The following is a 16,833-nucleotide window of genomic DNA, read 5'->3' on the forward strand; positions in this document are numbered from 1 at the left end:
AGCGGTCCGAACGAGTTCTGGTTCGTGTCTTTAACGTTTTCAGGGCCTGAGCTGAGAAAGCCGGCGCCTTTGCTTTGCTCTGCCTGCAGCTGCAGAATTTCTCCCTTCAGCTATCTCCTGGTGTGTCCCCTAGGCTTTCTGCAGGCAAACTTCTGCCTTCGGTTTAAAAACGCCCCTCCGAAGACCAAAACTGCTAAAACGAGTTTGAACTTTGGTTTGCTCTTTTCCTGGCTACAGGATGGTCACGGTTTTAAATCCACGCCTGTTATTTAGCAGCCGCGGTGGAAAGCCTGGGGAGGCCCAGCCGCCGGTGACGGCCCGCCGTGCTGGGACTGGCCAGCCTTCCCCTTCCAGCCAGAGAAATTCGGGGACGGGTTTTAAGGCGAGGTGGTTTGGTGGGAGTTAAGCGATGAGCTCCCCTTCCTGCGTCTGAAAGACCCCTTAGGTGAAGTGTTTGTCTCCGGGGCGCTGAGAAGGATGTTACAAGGACGACAGAATCGCAGACTGGCGACGGCCGCGGGGTTGTCGCTGTGCTCGCGGTTTGCTTTTCTCCGCTCTTCCTATAGCTGGTGCCTCTGGCGGGCTGAGAGCACTGATCTGGGAGGGGGCCGGCGAGCTGCTAGGTGCATCTGCTTTGAAAATCCATGTTTTGAAGCACACGCGGGAATTGCAGCGCTGCTTTACAGCTCCTCTTGTCTCCCTTCCCGGAGGGGGGGGGAGATGGGCTTATCCTCAGTGCTCCGTTAGCTGCACGTCGCTCGTGCCACGCTCTGGTTTTCGAGGTAAGTGCCTTATTCTGAATTCTGCTCTGGTTCCTGTGACTGGGAGGGAAGCCCTGCTGAGCGCAGGGCTCGTACCAGCCCGTAGCATCCCAGAATGAAGCCCGGTGAGCAAAAAATTTCTTTACTGAAAGAGCGGTTAAATGTTGGAACAGGCTGCCCAGGGAAGTGGCTGAGTCCCCATCCCTGGAGGTATTTAAAAGACGTGTAGATGAGGCGCTTAGGGACATGGTTTAGTGGGTGGTGGTGTTGGGTCGACGGTTGGACTCAATGATCTTAGAGGTCTTTTCCAACCTTAATGATTCTATGATTCTAAGCATCGCTGGGACGAGGGAGTCGTTCCTCCCAGGCCTCCTCCTCCTCACCCTCCCCAAAAGGCTGCGAAAGCCCCAGGGAGCCCAGGAGAGAAACCTGAGCCACGCCACGGCCCCGGATCCTTATTTCATCCTCCCCTGCCCGGCACCGGCCACTCTCCTCGGTCCCCTCCGCCTGCCGGAGCAGCCTGCCGCCGGTAAGTGAGCTGAATGTGCTGGGGCTCTGCACACTCCCCCCCCGACGCGTGTTCCCCTTCCTCCTGCTCGCAGCAGTGGGATGCACTGTTGGAGGGGGGCAGATCTCTCCACCTGGGATTTTCGGGTGCTTATTTGCAGATAGCCTTGGAGAACAAGAACTCCCCTGAATCCTGAGCCTGGGGAGAGAAAAAACCATGGGGAGTGGAATGAGCAAGGTACCGGGGGGCCAGCGGGATGGTGGGCAGCATGTCGTCCTCGGGCAGGACCTTCCTCCTGCAGCCCAGGGGGACGCTTGTTCCCAGACCGCCACGATGCCCTTAAATACAACCGTTTGCATCTTCCCTTTCTCATTCCCCTTCGAAACTTCAAGCGCTTAAGCAGGGGAATTAAGAAAGCAGACGGTGATCCCCGGGTTTATATCCGAGGTGATGAACTAAGCGTCTGCGGGTGTTAGAGAAGTGGCAGCTGGCTTTAGCTGCTCGTCCCTTGGGCGGTAAGGCCACGGCATGAAAATCCTCAGGGCTGACGGGGGTCCCTGTGGGGAAATTTCCTCCCCTTGCCACCCCCGGGACGTATCTGTGCCTGGCAGCCGTGCGCTGTGAAGGGGGAAGCGGGGGTTTTACTGCTGCTTGTTGCTCAGCTGAACTCCAGGGCTGGCAGAGGGGATGGATTTCTGTCTGTATCCTTAAATAACCACTTGGTGTGTGCGTTACCCAGTTTAAAATTAGACTCTGGGACAACAACGGAGAGACCGGATCGGGGCAAACTCTCTCTGCACAGCTCCGGTGTGATTTAACACCGGGGTTTCACCCCCTGCAGACGCAGCCCGACCTGCAAAGTGGCTTTTACAGCCTCCCCTGTGCCCCCAAACCCTCTTGGGGAGCCCGGGCTGCCTTTGCCAGGGGCTGGGTTGGTGCGGGCACGTTTGTGTTGCGGGATCTGGCTTTGACTTGATGAGACGCAGGGTTTGGCATCCCCCTTCTAGCAATAACAGCTTTGCTGTGCTGGGCGCAGACGTTTGCCGAATCCAGGTGTTTGCACCCCAGAAGCGGGCTGGGGTTCAGCTGAATGGTAGAGGTGGGCTGGATGTGACCCGGAGCTGTGGAAAACCCTTCCTACAGCCTCTCAAACCAGGCGTCTTCTGCCAGATGGGTGCAAACAAGTCCAACTGGGAACCAGCCCTTCCTTCCCGTGCCCCTGGAAACTGCTCTGGTGGGCTCTTACACCCTGTAAATACTCTGAGCTGCCCCTTTTTCTCCTTCGTAACCCTGCAGCAGCGAGTTGGAGACCAAATTTGCATACTCGACAGCACTTACTGCAACATCCTGGCCAGAAAAGTATTATAAATAGCCCGTGCCTTTGCCCATCTATCCCCAGCTGGCGGAGGCGACCTTTGAAAATATTTGCAGGAGGTGGTTGCTATAGAGTAGCAAAACAAAACCGAGCTGCAGCGGGGAGCCAGGGCGATGGGGAGATCCCTGCTGAAGCCTGACCTTGAAGGAGGATGCTGGGGTGGGCTGAGCTGTTTGGGGAATCCAGCCCCCAGCACGGCCTTTCCGATAGCGATAGGACCAAACGCAAGCCCCCTCCATTTATGTGCTGAGTTTTCCTGAGCTCTGCGCTCCTGGAGGGGTTTGGGCTGGTGGTTTGAGTGGGCTCAGCCTTTGATGTTCGTTAACGAAGGTGCTTCACTGATTAGGTGCTTGGTTTATCACTGCCTGGGGAGTTTGCTGCCAGATGCCCTGGTCCCGCTGATACCAGGCGTGCAGCTTGTTGCTCCCGCCACGTCGGACGCACGTTGTGCCGGGCGCCGTCCGAAATCTCTCTCCTTTTTGTCACCTCCCAGGTTGTCAAAGGCCTCTACCTCGGGAACATCCGCGGTGAGTGCCTTTCCCTGCTCCACCTCCGCCTTGCTGTGGGATCCCCGGGCAGCTGGCGGGGCTGGAGGAGCCCCTCTCCTCGGGGGGGCTCCCTGTGCCTGCTCCTGGCTGGGGACCTCAGCATCTTCTAGAGATCCAAAGCCCCAAAAAAGCCTCATCCCAATCGCAAGCGGCCCCGTGCAGCTCTAGCCCAGGAAAGGGACAGCCGTGGGGAGCTGCGGTCACCAGCCATGCCGGAGCACCGGGGAACCCCTGGCATGGCTAGAAACCTCCCCGTGTTTGCTGAGACAATATTTACAGCAGGCCAACGCCTGGCTTTCTCGCTGGGGCCTCTGGCCCCGTGGGGAGCAGGGCGAAGCTTGGGTTTCACCCAGCAGCGAAGACACGACAGCCTTTTCCAAATTAGGAGTATAATTTCCGATTCTGGGGGTGTTTTTAGGAGCCTGCTGAATACCCAGTGCATCCGAGGGGGATTTTGCTTTGGAGGAGGTGCATTGCGATGCCCGGTCTCCTTTCCTGCATCGTGCGGGGTGAGAGGCAGCGGGAAGGGGCTGGCATGGGGATCGAGGGGCCGGGGGTGATGGATAAGGGTTGCTGGTGGGTGCTTGATCCAGCAGATCTCTCGGGAGGGCAGGCGACTCACGTGCCGCTCCTGCTTCCAGACTCCGAGGACCGGGAAAACCTGCTGAGGAATGGGGTGACGCACATCCTCTCCGTCCACAGCGGTGCCAAGCCGGTGCTGGAGGTGAGTGCCCGGGTGGGGGACTTGGGGGACCGCCCCGAGGGAGCAGGGGCTGGGGAGGTGCAGACGGGACACATGCTCTTCTCCCGGCGTCAGGAGGAGAAGGGGGAAGCAGTGGTGGGTTCGCAGCGATTTGCAGCAGTTTGCACCACGCAACGCTGAATTGCACCCAAAGAGGCTCAGCGCTGGCTTTTGGAAGGGGGGGGGGGGGAGCGGGATGTTTTGGGGGGGGCGCGGCCACCCCCTCGATGGTTTTTTAGGCCGAAAGTGTGCAGCCGCAGCGCTGTGCGGGGCCGGGACCCGGCGGGGTGCCCGGTGCTGCCGCGGGGAGAACCGCGAGAGGGCGGCGGCGCCCCGCGGATGGCAGCGCCGGGGCCGCGTCCAGCCCCGACCGGCAGCGGGGGCACAGCGGGACCCGGACACCCCCCTCCACCCCAACCCCCCCCGCCTCCAGGACAGGGGTCCCGGGCCGCCCTGGCTTTGCCTGGCCGATTCCCCCCACCACCCCCCCACCCCTCCACGGACCCCGGAGCGCTACGGCCCCCTCGGGCTGCGGGTGGGGGAAACTGAGGCAGGAGGGAGCTGCCCGGTGGGCTGAGGCCAGAGCTGCCGGCCAGGTCTTTCGGGCACAAATCCTGCCTGCGCGGACCCGTGGGCCGGGTGGAGCCCGCAGCAGGAGGAGCGGCCCCCTGCGGGTTCCGTGTGCGGGGATGCTCGGGCCCCGCGGCTCACGTCGTGGCGGATGGCCGCAGGCAACTTGCGCTTCATCCCGGCGTCGGACCCGCTGCCAGCTCCCAAATCCTGGGATGCTGCAGAAGGCGAAGGGGACTGCCGGGACCCCCCCCGTCCTTTGGGGCCACGGTGGGCAGGGAGCCTCAGCAAAACACCAGCTCGAGCCTTTTCCCCGCTAAGGCATTGAGTAACGGTGGAAGAGGGGGAGAGAGAGAGAGAAGGAAGGAGGCTGCATAAAATCGGTGCGGAGAAACGGCTCGGGGCTGGAGAAGGGGCAGCAGCTGGGGCTGGCGGGGCTCGGGGCACGGCCAGACGGGTAGCAAACCGCACGGCGAGCTTACAACACGGAGCAAGCCACCGGGCTGGCAGAAAGGGGAACCGGAAAGGCATGGTGGGTTGAGCAATGTGTCAATCACGGCTCTGGGTCGGGAACCGCAAACCCCAGCACCGTTCCCATGCGTGGCCCAGCTCCCCGAGGCGGGATGGGGGCACCCAGGCCCGTGGGGAAGGGGAAGCCGCTGGGAGCCCGGCAGTTAATCCGGGATCGGGGCGTGGGTCGGGGTTTGGGGAGGAGTGGGGTCGTTTCGGCTGCTCCACTGGTTGGCACGGTGGCTTTCCTGGCACGGTGGCTTTCCTCACCACGGGGAGGACGGGCTGATACCAGGCGTGGCACGGTGCAGCCAGGTTTTGGGAAGCCACAGCCCATTACGGCTCATCCCACAAAACCTGCTGGCGTTCGCTTGCTGGTCTCCGTGCCCCTGCCTGGTGCAAGGTCCCCTTCCACCCGCCGAGCTCCTGCCTGCACCCGCCATCCCCTGCATGCCGGGGAGCCGTGGTTTGGCCTGGGGCACGGACGAGGAACCCACCGGCTCCGTTCCCCCCGCCTCCCGGCCTCTCCGGCAGTTTCTCCGGCCAAGGAGCAGCCGGCTGGCACGCCACGGGGAACTGGCGAGCGGCACATCGCTGCGGCACCTTGTCCCCGTCCCACGAGAGGCTGCAGGGTGGCGGGGGCGAGCGTGGGATGGGGCTGGGGAGGATGGATGGGACGGACGTGTGCGGGAAAGCCCACCCGCGCTCACCCTCGCAACGTTGGTCTTTCCAGCGCAGAAATATCACCGTGCCCGTCTCGCTCTGTCCCTTCCCTCCTTAAATTGGCTTTTTCCAGCCTCCCGATTTGCCCTGGGCTGGAGGGAAGCGAGGGTGGCCTGTGGGGTTGGGCTGCATCAGCCCAGGGGGGACTTTTCGGCAGCAATGCCACGGGGAGCTGATGGAGATGAGGCAATCCCTGGTGCTCGGCTGTTTCGGCTCCGGCTGGCAGGATTTCCACCCATTTTGCTAAGAAGGTTAAAAAAAAAAACACCCAACAAAACAAAAAAAACCCCAACCTCAGATGTAAAGGATCTAATTTTAGCTCAGAACAGGGAGGATCGAGGAAGCGACGTTTTAAAGAAAGGAATCTGACCTATGCCAACATGCGGCAGGATGATTTATTGTGTATTAAAAGGACCGGGAGGAAATAACTCATTGATGAGAGCGACTTCATCGGTGCGTGCATCGGTGCACACGTCTTCCTGACGGGGCTCGCCGGTCGGGGCCCCGGTGAAGGGGTGGCTCGGTTTCGGGGGGCTCCTGAGCATCGTAGTGGTTCCCCGCAGCCTGGCCTCTTCTCTGGGCTGAAATGGGGGGGAAATAGCCTGGGGTGGGATGGGTGCAACCCTTCATGGTTCTCCCTACCTGTAGGGAGCGGGGCGATGGCACCCAAAAGCAGATTTCAGCTTTCCTCTCACCGACGGATCAGCTGGGGAGAGGGAAAAGAGAGAAATGGGGGATTTTGTGTTTCTCGGAGGTATCTTACTACCGCAACCATCTTTGCATTGCAGGACATGACCTATCTCTGTATCTCGGCCTCGGATTCATCCAGTCAAAACCTGTAAGTCGTTTGCCATCCTTTTGCCCCCCAGGGTTGCGTTTGGGTAGTTATCAGTCAACAAATATTCAAATTCTGCAGGATGAAGGTTCAGTTCACTCGCGCTGCAAAAACTCGGTGTCATTGCTGAGCTTGACAAAAGCTGCGGTTCTTTTTCAGGCAGTAAATAGCTTTTGTAGGGCTTAAAGTCTGTTTCTGTGTGTGTTTGCAGTCAGTAAATTCAATTTTCCATCAAATTTCAGAATTATTCTACTGGGCAGGGTTGAAAATTGGAGCATTTTTAATTGGTTTAGAAAGACAATGATTTGTGTCAGTCTTCCAGACATTCTTGGAAAGAGAAATAAAATATTTATTAAAATGAATACTTTTTTTTCCCCACACAAAGCATGGATACTCCTAAGTCCTTTAATGACGTTCTCGAGACGAAGGTGGTGAGAGGTGCTGCAAGGGAGCCCCGGGCTTTCGTGGGACGCGGTGCTGGGGTGCCATGGGCGCAGGCGCTGCTGGCACCAGGGGGGGTGGCAGCACCCCGCTGCTGCTTTGGGTGACGGGCATCCATAAACCATCCATTGCACCCAGAAAATGGGCGACTCCGAGGGATTTTTTTCTCGCCGATCAAGCCCTAAAAAGGATCAAAACTTCATGCACAGTGAGGGGAGCGAAGCCCGTTCGTGGAGGTGCTGGTTTTCCAGCATCCTTGGGAGCAGCCGTGCCCGGGGGTGTGATTCTGCTTGCTCATGCTCCCACTGAGCGGAAAGAGAAGCTTTACAAGAAAGCCCTGCCTCAGCAAGAACAGGGTTTTTTGGTTATTCTTTCTCTTCTCTCATTTCTTTGCCTTTGTGGCATGTCTACCGAAAGGAAAAAAAAAAAAAAAAGGGAGGGGGAAGATAAGGCTGGCTGCGGAAGGAAGACATATTCAAGGAACGATTTTCTGCTTGTCAGTTTATGCCTTGGATTTCACAATCCTGGTGAACTTCGTGTCCTGCAGAGGAGATTCTTGTGACTCAGGACCTCAGTGGCTCTCAGCATTACCAGGCTCCATGCCCCGATCCCACGCTTCGAGGCTGGAAAATCACGGGGAGAGCTTTCCTCTGCCTGGCCACGTGTGTGTGGGGGGGAAAACCCCCATGGAGCGGCTGAGGATGGATGGGGTGGCTGAAGCGCTCACCTGCCTCCCTCCGGGATGGGTTGGGAGAGCGATGCCGTGTGCATGGAGCAGGCTGGAGGCTGGCGGCAAGCGTGCCGAGGGAGCTGGAGGCAAAAGCACCGTGTCCTTGCAAGCAAGGTGCATCCCTGCTGGTCCCAGCCAAGGGGCTGAAGCGGAGGACTGGGATCTGGAGAGCTTGGACCTGTGTAGGCAACACGTGCAGGCCCTGGGGGATGCTGTCTGCTCTGCGAAGATAAGTAGGACGAGGAGAAATCCCCCGGGACAAGCTTTAGGCGAGGAAAGGCCCCCCAAAGGGTGATGCTCCCTTTGCTACGGTGGTCAAGGAGGAGGCACATCTGTAGCCCACGAGGAGCGATGGACGTACATTTCCTTCCAGGGCCGAGAGGCTCCATATTTTTAGTACGATCACATCGCCAGAGACTCCCCCATCTCTCCTCCTCTTCTTGGGCAGCAGGACCCCCTGCTATTTTCAAACGCGTCCTTGGCTGGTTTCTTAGAAGGCACCTGAGCCCTGCCGTTCCAGGGAAGGGTGAAGAGCAGCATCCCCTTCGATTCCCCTTCCAGGGCAGGGTGAAGAGCGTCCCCTGCGATGGGCTAGCAGGGATGGGGGAGGTTTCAGAGGGTTCTGCCTTTTCCCCGCAGGGAAGCTGGCTCTGGGACCTGGAGGATGCTCGGGGGAGGATGCGCCGGGAGTGAGCCCTCGGCGAGGGGAATAACTCTGCGATAGGTCGTGCGTTGGCTTCTGAGAAATCAGGAAGGCTGTGCAGGCGCACGCCCACCCCATCACGCGGAGGCAGAGGAAGTCCGGCGCTGGGCCAGAGGCGCCGCTGGCTCCCGCGCTCGCTGCTGGGCTCCGCTGGCTCGGCTGCGCCGAAGGGACCCTCTTCTCCTCCTCCCAAAAAAAGCCGGGGCTGCATGATCAGGGAGTCCATCAGCAGCCCAAGCTACCCAGAACCAGGTTTTCCGCCTCAAAACTCCCCCAGGCCTCGGTGGGATCGCGAGGGCGAGCGGGGATGGGCAGCGTTTATTGCAAACACGTGCTGAGGAGCCGAATACCTGGCTCGGCGAGGGCTCTCGGAGATGCCCGCTGTGTTCAAGAGGGATCGGCACTGGCTTCCAGCATCCCGTGCAGTGATGAGCGGGAGAGATGCGTCTCACCGGAGCCCGCTTAACCCCCCCCACGAACACCCACCTCTATCTCATCAGTACACGTGGAGTTATTTATCCTGTTTTCTAGGTCTCCATGCCTTCAAAAAGATGGGTGCTGCTCACATTGCTGAGCATCCAGGTCAGGAGGAGAGAAGCACCACAGCGCGTTGCAGCTGAGCTGCCAGAAATCCCCGGCTCCCTGCCCTGCCCTGTTTTGCTGCGAAACTCACTGGTTAGGGTTAACGTGCTCCCTCTGCCTTGCCGGCAGTTACTGGTTATGCTTTCAGGAACGCAAGCAGCTATCCAGGGACGAGCCTGCGTTGCTGCTGGCGGCCCGACCTCCCTGGCACGAGCACCCCTCCGTGCCCTCCCTTGGGTGGGAAGGGGCCGGAGGGGCTGCTTGGGGTGAGGAGGGGGAAGGGAGTTGCACCATTTTGGGACCTGCAGGCAAAACGCCTCGTGAGCCCCCTTGTCTCTGCCTTCTTCCCTGCCGGCATCTTTCCCTTGGAGGGGACCGGGTGTTTTTGGCATCGTTTGGGAATTAGGGGTGAGCCGATGGCTCAGGACAACCTCTGACGGGATGTGCATGTCCCTTGGGCACGAGATGACGTCTTGCCCTGGAGGCTGTCTCCCTGGGGTCCTCCCTGAGCTGGTTTGGCTGATGGCATCGCCCTGCTCCCATCCCGATGCCTTGGGAAGCAGGAAATCCCCCAGAAAGTCTCCCAGGTCATTTCCTTCCTGGCAGACGAAGATCAGCCCCTCTGCCTTCGCCTGGCAGAGGAAGGATCTCTGCTCCCACCCCATGCCGGTGGCCCCAAGGTGGTGGGAAGTCCTGGGCAGGGGGGACACGACTGCTGCTGCTGGTGTGGCCAGGTGCCTTGCAGGGGTGGGCAGCCCTCCCATCCTCACCTCCCCGTCTCTCTTCTTGCAGGCTGCAGCATTTTAAGGAGTGCATCAAGTTCATCCACGAATGCCGGCTCGGTGGAGGAGGCTGCCTCGTCCATTGGTGAGAGCTGCTGTCACCGCCTTGTGTCCCCGGTTTGCATCGGTCCTGTGGGAGGTGGGGATGGGCTCCCAAAAAGCGTCCTTGACGTCAAACGTCACTTGGGGTGGGGAGGAAGAAGAGGAGAAGACAAGGAACAGTGGGAGGGCGACAGGGAAAGGTGTCCACGGCCGAGACCCATGGGGATGGGTGGTCCGTGCACTGAAAACCTGAGCATCCAAAGGGGTGGGAGAGGGTAGAGGAGGGGACGGGGGAGCCGCCTGCCCGGAGCCACCAGCAGTGTCTCCCTGTCCATGTGGCTCCTTACCCCCCCCACCCAACCCATGGCAGGGGAACCCCGCTAGCACCCCAGCGAGAGGGGCTGCCCATGGGAAGATGCATCCCATGGGTGTCCCTGGCTGCGGGGCCGCACCAGCCTCCGTGGTGGGAATACCTCTCCCTGACGCTGCTCCCTCGCCCCGTGCCAGCCTGGCCGGGGTCTCCCGCAGCACCACCGTCCTGGTGGCTTACCTCATGACGGTGACCGAGCTGGGCTGGGAGGGCTGCCTGGCTGCCACCAAGGCCGTGCGGTCCTACGTCAGCCCCAACTTTGGCTTCCAGCAGCAGCTGCAGGAGTACGAGGTGACCTTGCTGCAGGAGGTACGTCCCGCGCCGACGTCCCCTTATATATGTGTCTGCAGAGTTTGCAAGCAGGCACGGCTCTTTTGCATGCAGCTCTCTGCAGGGGCCAGCTGTTTGCCCAAGCCGGCCTTTGTGCATGCTATTTATTACCTGGGGATTTTGGGTTTGCATGCGAAAAAAAAAGCCAACAAACCCCAAGAAAAGAAAAAAAAAAAAAAAGAAAAAAGAAGTGCCTAGACATGATGTGAGTGCACTTACAAAAGCTCTTTAAAACCCCAGTGCTTTTTTCCAGAGTTCAGTTAGGACACGGCAGGAGGGACGGGCGAGCATCAAGTCCTCCGGGAGCTCCGGGAAGGGCGCTGGGCCGGTTCCCGGGAATGCAGCGCAGCGGGAGCCGGAGGCGGAAGGGGGGAGAGGAGAGGGAGGAAGGCTCTTGCAGGCGGCCTCGGGATGTCTGGGCGTGCTTGGATCTGGCAGGGCTTCCTCTGACAGGAAGTCCTCTGCTTTCAGAGGCAGGCGACAGAGAGAAGCAAGCGTTGACGGAGAAATTCTCCTTTCCCCTCCCCAAAATGACGCGGAGCGGCAGGTTTTAGGAGAGCAGCAGCCCTGGCTGGGTAGGTTCCCGTCCCGTGCAAGGGAGGGATGTTGTCGTAGCTGAGCCGAGCTGGATGCCGGCAGCTGGGAGCGACAGCGGCACGTTTACTTGGGAGAGCACTAGCTGCAGAGACCAGAGCTGCATTTTTGACGCAGAAAGCCTTCAAAAGCAAAGGGAAAGGCCTTTAAAAGCACAGGTCCCGCTCAGCTCGCTGGCTGCCCTCCAGCCTCCCATGCTGGACCCTGCTCCTCTGCCCAGCCCCGGGCTCCGCAGCGAAGGACCGGGGTCCAAAACTGCCCCGGGAGGGCACACGGGCCACAGCTGAACCTCTGCAAGGAAAGAATAACCCATAACTCAACGTGTACAAGGCATCTCCCAGCCCACGTCACCCCTAAACTTGGTCCCATCCCTGGAGGCGAAGCCCCCCATCCGCTGTAGCCGTGAGCATCGCGCAATGGCCCCGTGGCAAACGGCGGCAGAGACCCGGCGGTCCCTCTGGCCACACCGAGCGATTCAAGGGGATTTCTCTCCTCCCAGGAGCGAGGCACGGACAGCATGTGACATTGGCCCAAATGTCAGCCCCTTCCCCACCGCCGAGTTCCCTTCCCCGGGTGCCGGAGGGAGCGGGCAGGCACTGTCACATGAGGGACGCAGCCCTGCCCCGTTATCACCGGCTTGCAAAAACACCCGCGGAGGAGGGCGGAAAATGGTCCAAGGGATTACAAAACACCCACGGTGCTGGAGATTCCCTGTGGGGCTTCCCCCGGCTGGGTCAGCTCTCCCTAACCCTTCCCACGCTCTGGCCGAGTCCCAGCACAGACAGCGATGTGGGGCTTGCTGTGCCCCCTGCTCCATCCGAGATATTCCTCCTGCTGCCCAAAATCCAGGCTGGCCTTAGCAGACGCTGGACTTTCTTCCCTTTCCCTTAGATGCTGCTTTTTCATCACCTCAAGGTTTTGCCAGGGGCTTTGCAAGCATTTGCCTGAAAATACCAAAGGCAGAGCCGAGGGCAGGGGCACTCGGATGTGTTTTTCTGAGCCGCAGTGTTTAGCAAGAGCCTCCTTTTACTTGAAACACCCTGCGTTCCCCACGGTCGCAGCACTGGGGAGGGAAGCTGCGGATGGCCCTCGTGGGCGGACTGCTGCTAGCACGGCCCCGGGGGGCGAAGGCTGCGGGTGCTGGAGCGGGGAGCGCTCTGGCATTACTCACCCGCAGCTGCATTTGAAGAAGGGGAAGAGCCAGGATGGATGCTCCAACCCGACGGGCGATGCCCTGCTCCGAGCTCGCCCCTGCGCCCTCCACCTTTGCAAGAGGAAGGGACTTGCGGGCAGCGGGGGCAGGTCAGCTGAGGCGGATGGCTGGGGGTCCCGTGGAGCGGTGGGTGCTGTAGGCAGTCACCCGAGTGGCCAGGAGCCCGTGGGACCTGATGCCGCATGGGTCCTGCGCCTTGCTTCATGCCAAGCAGCAGTTGGCTTGCTTACCTTGGCTGTGGAAGGTCACGCCTTGTCCCTGTTTGTGGCTTTGGGGTGGTTTTGCATGGGTGTAGGTAGGATGCAGGAGCAAGGGTACCGTGACCTGAGCTTCAGCTCTTGCTGAGGATAGAAAAGAGGTTAAATTTCCCCATTCAGCCCAGCTGCCATCCCAACAGGCAGCAATCTGGAAATGCGGTGCTTGGGAGCAGACATGGATAAGGGCTGGGCAGGCTGCTCGGGAGGAAAAGCCTCATTTCTTGTTGGCTAAAACCCGCGAGGAACAGGTCAGTCCTCCTGGGGACCTCCTCCCCAGGGCTGTGGGCGAGCATCCCTCGATGCCTCGGTTTCCTCGATCCGAAGCAGGGACCTCAGATGGGACCCCGGGAGGTAGAAATGGGGAAGATGTTCTCTGGGGCTGGCCAGCTGGCCCCTCGCTGCAGGAAGCGCGCCTCAAGCGTGCAGCTGTGGTTTCGAGCTGGCAAATGGTGCTTATCAGGGCTAGATGGATAAAGGAGGAAGGGACCAAGAGCAGCAGCAGCAGCAGGATGATGGGTAAGGTTAGAAAAGGAAGTAAGAAGGCGCAGAGAAGACAAGTATGGATGTGAGAGAGGGCACAGATGGACATTCGGTTGACGGACCCGTCCCACCCTGCCCCAAGGTCCCCCCGTGGTGCTGGCACACCGTGGCCAGGCTGCCTTTCCCGCCCTGGTGCCGTCCCAGATGGGACGGGTGCTCCAGGCCCCGGGAGAGAGGAGCAGGGCAGCGGGTTAGTGGTCAGCGCTGGAGGAAACGGGCTGTAACCACTTCTTGCTCTGGCTTTAAAAGGAAACGCCTGGCAGCAGCAGCAGGGTGCTTCCCCCGGCCTCCCACCGGCTCCTTCCCTCCTTCGCTGGATGGTGGGAGCCAGCTCCGAGGCTGGGCAGTGGGTGCCGAGCCTCGGGGGGTGCTGAGCCTCGGTGGTCAGGCTGGTATCCCCATGGAGCTTCATCCCTCTGGGTGGTTTGCACAGGAGGGGTGTTCCCCCTGTGAGCAGCTGGCATGGATGCTTGCCCCAAATCCTGTCCCAAATCCTTTGGGACTCACTTCCCAGGGGTTGTTTTCTAGCAAGGAAGTCAGGCCTGGCTCTTGGGGTCCACCCCGAACAAGGGGCCTTCCTGCTTGCAGGTGGCGAGCGCGCAGCAGCCGTGGCGAGTCCTGCTGTCTGAGGGAGTGGATTTGGGAAATCCAGACTTTCCCAGTGGAAAACCCCTCTGCCCGAGCTGACTTTTCCCCAGCTGCAGGAGAGGGGGGTGCCACCAGGATCGGTCTCAGACTTCATCCTCTTGCAGTTTGTGGTCCCTGCGCCTGCGGCAGCCCTGGCAGGACAGGGCTGAGCTGCCCGTCCCACTGACCTGCATCCCGCACCTTTGCCGTGAGCTCGGTGACTCCTGGCTGTGGGGTGCTGCCGTGGCACCCCGGGAAGCTGCAGCCGTTGCGGGGGCACCTCGTCCTGGGGGTGCCGAGGCTGGGCAGCTCGCGGGGGCTGTCTGCCTTCTCCCTCTGGTTCCCCCGGCTGCACCCCATACCTGTCCCAGTGCTACCCTGTGCCGGGGCTCTGATGCTCGGTCCCTCTCTGGACCCTTTGCACCTCCAGGCTCCGCATTCTCGACTCCCTGCCCTCCATCCTTTTTGTAAGGTGTTTGGTATTGCTGGGCGTGCTCCTACCACTCATCCCAGTAAGTCCTGCTTTCTGGAGCAGCCGGTTCCCAACTACTTAGGAAGATGGCGAAGCCCTGCCCGCTCCCCGTGAGCGCCGGGTAGCTGGCACGGCGGCTCCTGGCAGAGCTGCCCGTTCCTGCCCACGCTCTCGGGCGCTGCAGTCTGGGCCCGTCTGGCCGTTTCTCATCCCAGCAGTAGCGGGAAGCATTTCTACGGACCACCTCTCGCTTCCCAGCCACCTCCAGACCTCAGCCTGCTGCCAGCTGGGCCCCGGCCACCGGGACGCTCCTGCCACCGGAGCGGCCTTTGCAGCTGGCTGCAGCGATGCGGGGTGGGGGGACGATGAGAGGCACCCCCCAACTGCCCGGCGGCGAGCAAGACGCTCTGCAAACAAACCTGCCTCAGCATGCAAGAGCCGACTTGGCCGTGCAGCTTGTGGCAGCCACGGCGGGGTGAGAGCGTGAGGAAGCTTTTCTTACAGGAATTCAGGCACACAAGAGACGGCAGCAGCTTCTTGGCAATGAAAAGTAAATAAAGCTGCTGTCCCGGCTGCAGCCTGTGTGAGAAGCTGAGGACGCTGCCAGTTCTCCGGGTCCGTCTGTGCCGGGCTGGGGATGCGGGGAGCACTCGGTCGGGGGAACCGTCGCATCTCTCGTACGACGCGGTCGTGTCGCGTGGCATGCGAGCTCCTGCGAAACCGTGACCTTTCTGCTTGCTGGCTGTGGCTGGGGATCCCCCGGCCTCGTCTGAGGCTGCGGCTGGGATGCAGTGGGCATTGCCCTCGCTCGGCTTGCTGCTTTCCACCGGGGCTGTTGCAAGCCCCGGCTCTCGAACTGGGGGTGTCTCAGCCCCCAGTGGCCCTGACGACCTCTTTTGGCTTTGTCCTGGCAGTACCGCGCCTGGATCCACCGCAACTACGGCAGGAACCCTTTCAAGGACCAGGAGGAGCTGCAGCGCTTGCTGGCCCAGCAGGAGCAGAGGCAGAAGGAGCAGCAGCTGGGGAGCAGGGAGAGCTCCTGGCTCCACTCTCCAGCTCCCACCTACCCGCTCCCCTACCACGCAGGTGGCACCAGCAGAAGCAGATGGATGAACAGATAAGCAGCCGGCTGCTTGAAGGCAGGCGTTGGCCCAGGTTTGGAAAACTCTGTATTCCCTTTGCCAAATGCCCACGGGGGGTTCATGTCTAGGGGCAGCAAGCAGCCAGCACCGGCCTCGGCCGTGGGCTCGAGGGTTGGAGCGGGGGGGTCAGGACTCGCAGACCCTCCCCTTGGCTGCTGGCTCCATGTATACCTCTGGGCAAGCCGGTCAATTGATGACAGTGTCTTGCTCTGTCCTGTTCCCCCATTCCCCGGTGGATCGCGGCCACTTTTCCACCACCCGTAGCAGCAGCAAGCCCCATCCCTCTCTCCAGCAGCACGGTACCCGGGCTCTCCTCCGGCAGGGCACGGGGATGCCAACACAGACCTTGGAAAGCCAGAACGGGATGAGATGGGGAGAGGCCACCTTATCTTCTGTTTTGCAGTGAAGCTGGGGACCGGTGCAGCCTGCGAGGCTGCCCCGAGGAGGGAGGGACGGGTCCTGGGGTGTGGGTGTGCTGCCGAGCCCGGCTGTCACCCCGGGGGATGGGGAGAGCGGCCGGAGGCTGAGCTGCTCCCAGGGCTGCAGATGCCCCTTGCCCTGTTTGGACTTTCCTGGTCCAGCCTGTCCTTGGCAGATGTCCGTCTGGCATTTTTCTTAACCCACCCCCCTCCCAAGGGGGGAAATCCAGCAGTGCCGGAGGCTGCCTGGCCCCACCGCCTCCATCCCCGGAGCGGGAGCGGTTTTGGGTTTCCCCTGCTGCCCGATCTGAATGTTGCAAAAGAAGCCAATTGCTCGATTGGATTCAGTCGAGCCGCAGACCAATTTAACGCTGTCCCTCTCCAACAGCCTTTTTAATATTGAAAGACCGTGACCGTGTCCCTTTTTTCATCCCAAACTCATACACCATGTTCCTAAAGCGTGGCCTTGCTGCCTTCCTTTGCCAGGACTCCCCACACCCATCCTACAAGGGGGGTCCCAACCCATCGACACAGCCCTTCTACATTTAAGCCTTCCAATCTTCCATGCCAGCTTGGCCTTTTACTATAAATACCTTGCTTGGCTTCTCAAAAATATCTGTTCTGCAATCCATTCTGAGAAAGGAAAAAAAAAAAAAAGACGCTTCAAATATTTTTAGGAATTCCCTTAATGAAAATTTCTGGGTACTCGAGTGTGACAGCGCCAGGGGTGACTTGCCCAACTCCTAATAAAGAGGAGAGTGATTAAAACCATGAGGACGGCTGGTCTTGATTTGCGGTGTTCCTGGTGGGAATGGAGGGATGGACTGGCATGACCGCTCCGCCGCTGTGTCCTGTTTCCTATTCTCTTGATGAGAACCACCAGCAAAATTAAAAGTTTTAAAGACTCAACGTTTAGTCATAATGTATAGGATTCTGGGGGGGGGGGGGGGAATTATGGGGGCTTTTCCCTATCTTTTTAGGTTGGGAAAAGGGTGCCTTTGGCTGTTATTCTACGTG

General features: G+C 60.1%; 1 protein-coding gene across 4 annotated transcripts; it reads left to right on the plus strand.

Moving 5' to 3' along the window:
* The first annotated feature begins 1,223 nt into the window (after window positions 1-1,223).
* LOC143165380 (dual specificity protein phosphatase 22-A-like) lies at window positions 1,224-16,717 on the plus strand. Of its 4 annotated transcripts, none has more exons than XM_076348790.1 (9): window positions 1,224-1,290; window positions 1,430-1,506; window positions 3,138-3,171; window positions 3,834-3,916; window positions 6,526-6,575; window positions 9,821-9,895; window positions 10,360-10,531; window positions 15,170-15,410; window positions 15,690-16,717. In XM_076348790.1, the coding sequence occupies exons 2-8, from the start codon at window positions 1,486-1,488 to the stop codon at window positions 15,374-15,376; spliced, it is 642 nt and encodes a 213-aa protein (XP_076204905.1). In that variant the 5' UTR covers window positions 1,224-1,290; window positions 1,430-1,485; the 3' UTR covers window positions 15,377-15,410; window positions 15,690-16,717. The 4 variants fall into 4 exon arrangements, with proteins under 4 accessions (XP_076204905.1, XP_076204904.1, XP_076204906.1 ...); XM_076348789.1 differs by having other exon boundaries at window positions 15,693-16,717; XM_076348791.1 differs by having other exon boundaries at window positions 15,720-16,717.
* The last annotated feature ends 116 nt before the right edge of the window (window positions 16,718-16,833 follow it).

Source organism: Aptenodytes patagonicus, chromosome 11 (genome assembly GCF_965638725.1).
Source record: "Aptenodytes patagonicus chromosome 11, bAptPat1.pri.cur, whole genome shotgun sequence".
NCBI lineage: Eukaryota > Metazoa > Chordata > Aves > Sphenisciformes > Spheniscidae > Aptenodytes > Aptenodytes patagonicus.

What these genes read in the sequence shown, in the direction of transcription:
- LOC143165380 (XM_076348790.1), top strand. Translation starts at nt 1,486, where the DNA reads ATGGGGAGTGGAATGAGCAAG. An exon ending in CTACCTCGGGAACATCCGCG is followed by an intron (nt 3,172 to 3,833) that starts GTGAGTGCCTTT and finishes TCCTGCTTCCAG; the next exon opens with ACTCCGAGGACCGGGAAAAC. An exon ending in GTGCCAAGCCGGTGCTGGAG is followed by an intron (nt 3,917 to 6,525) that starts GTGAGTGCCCGG and finishes TTTGCATTGCAG; the next exon opens with GACATGACCTATCTCTGTAT.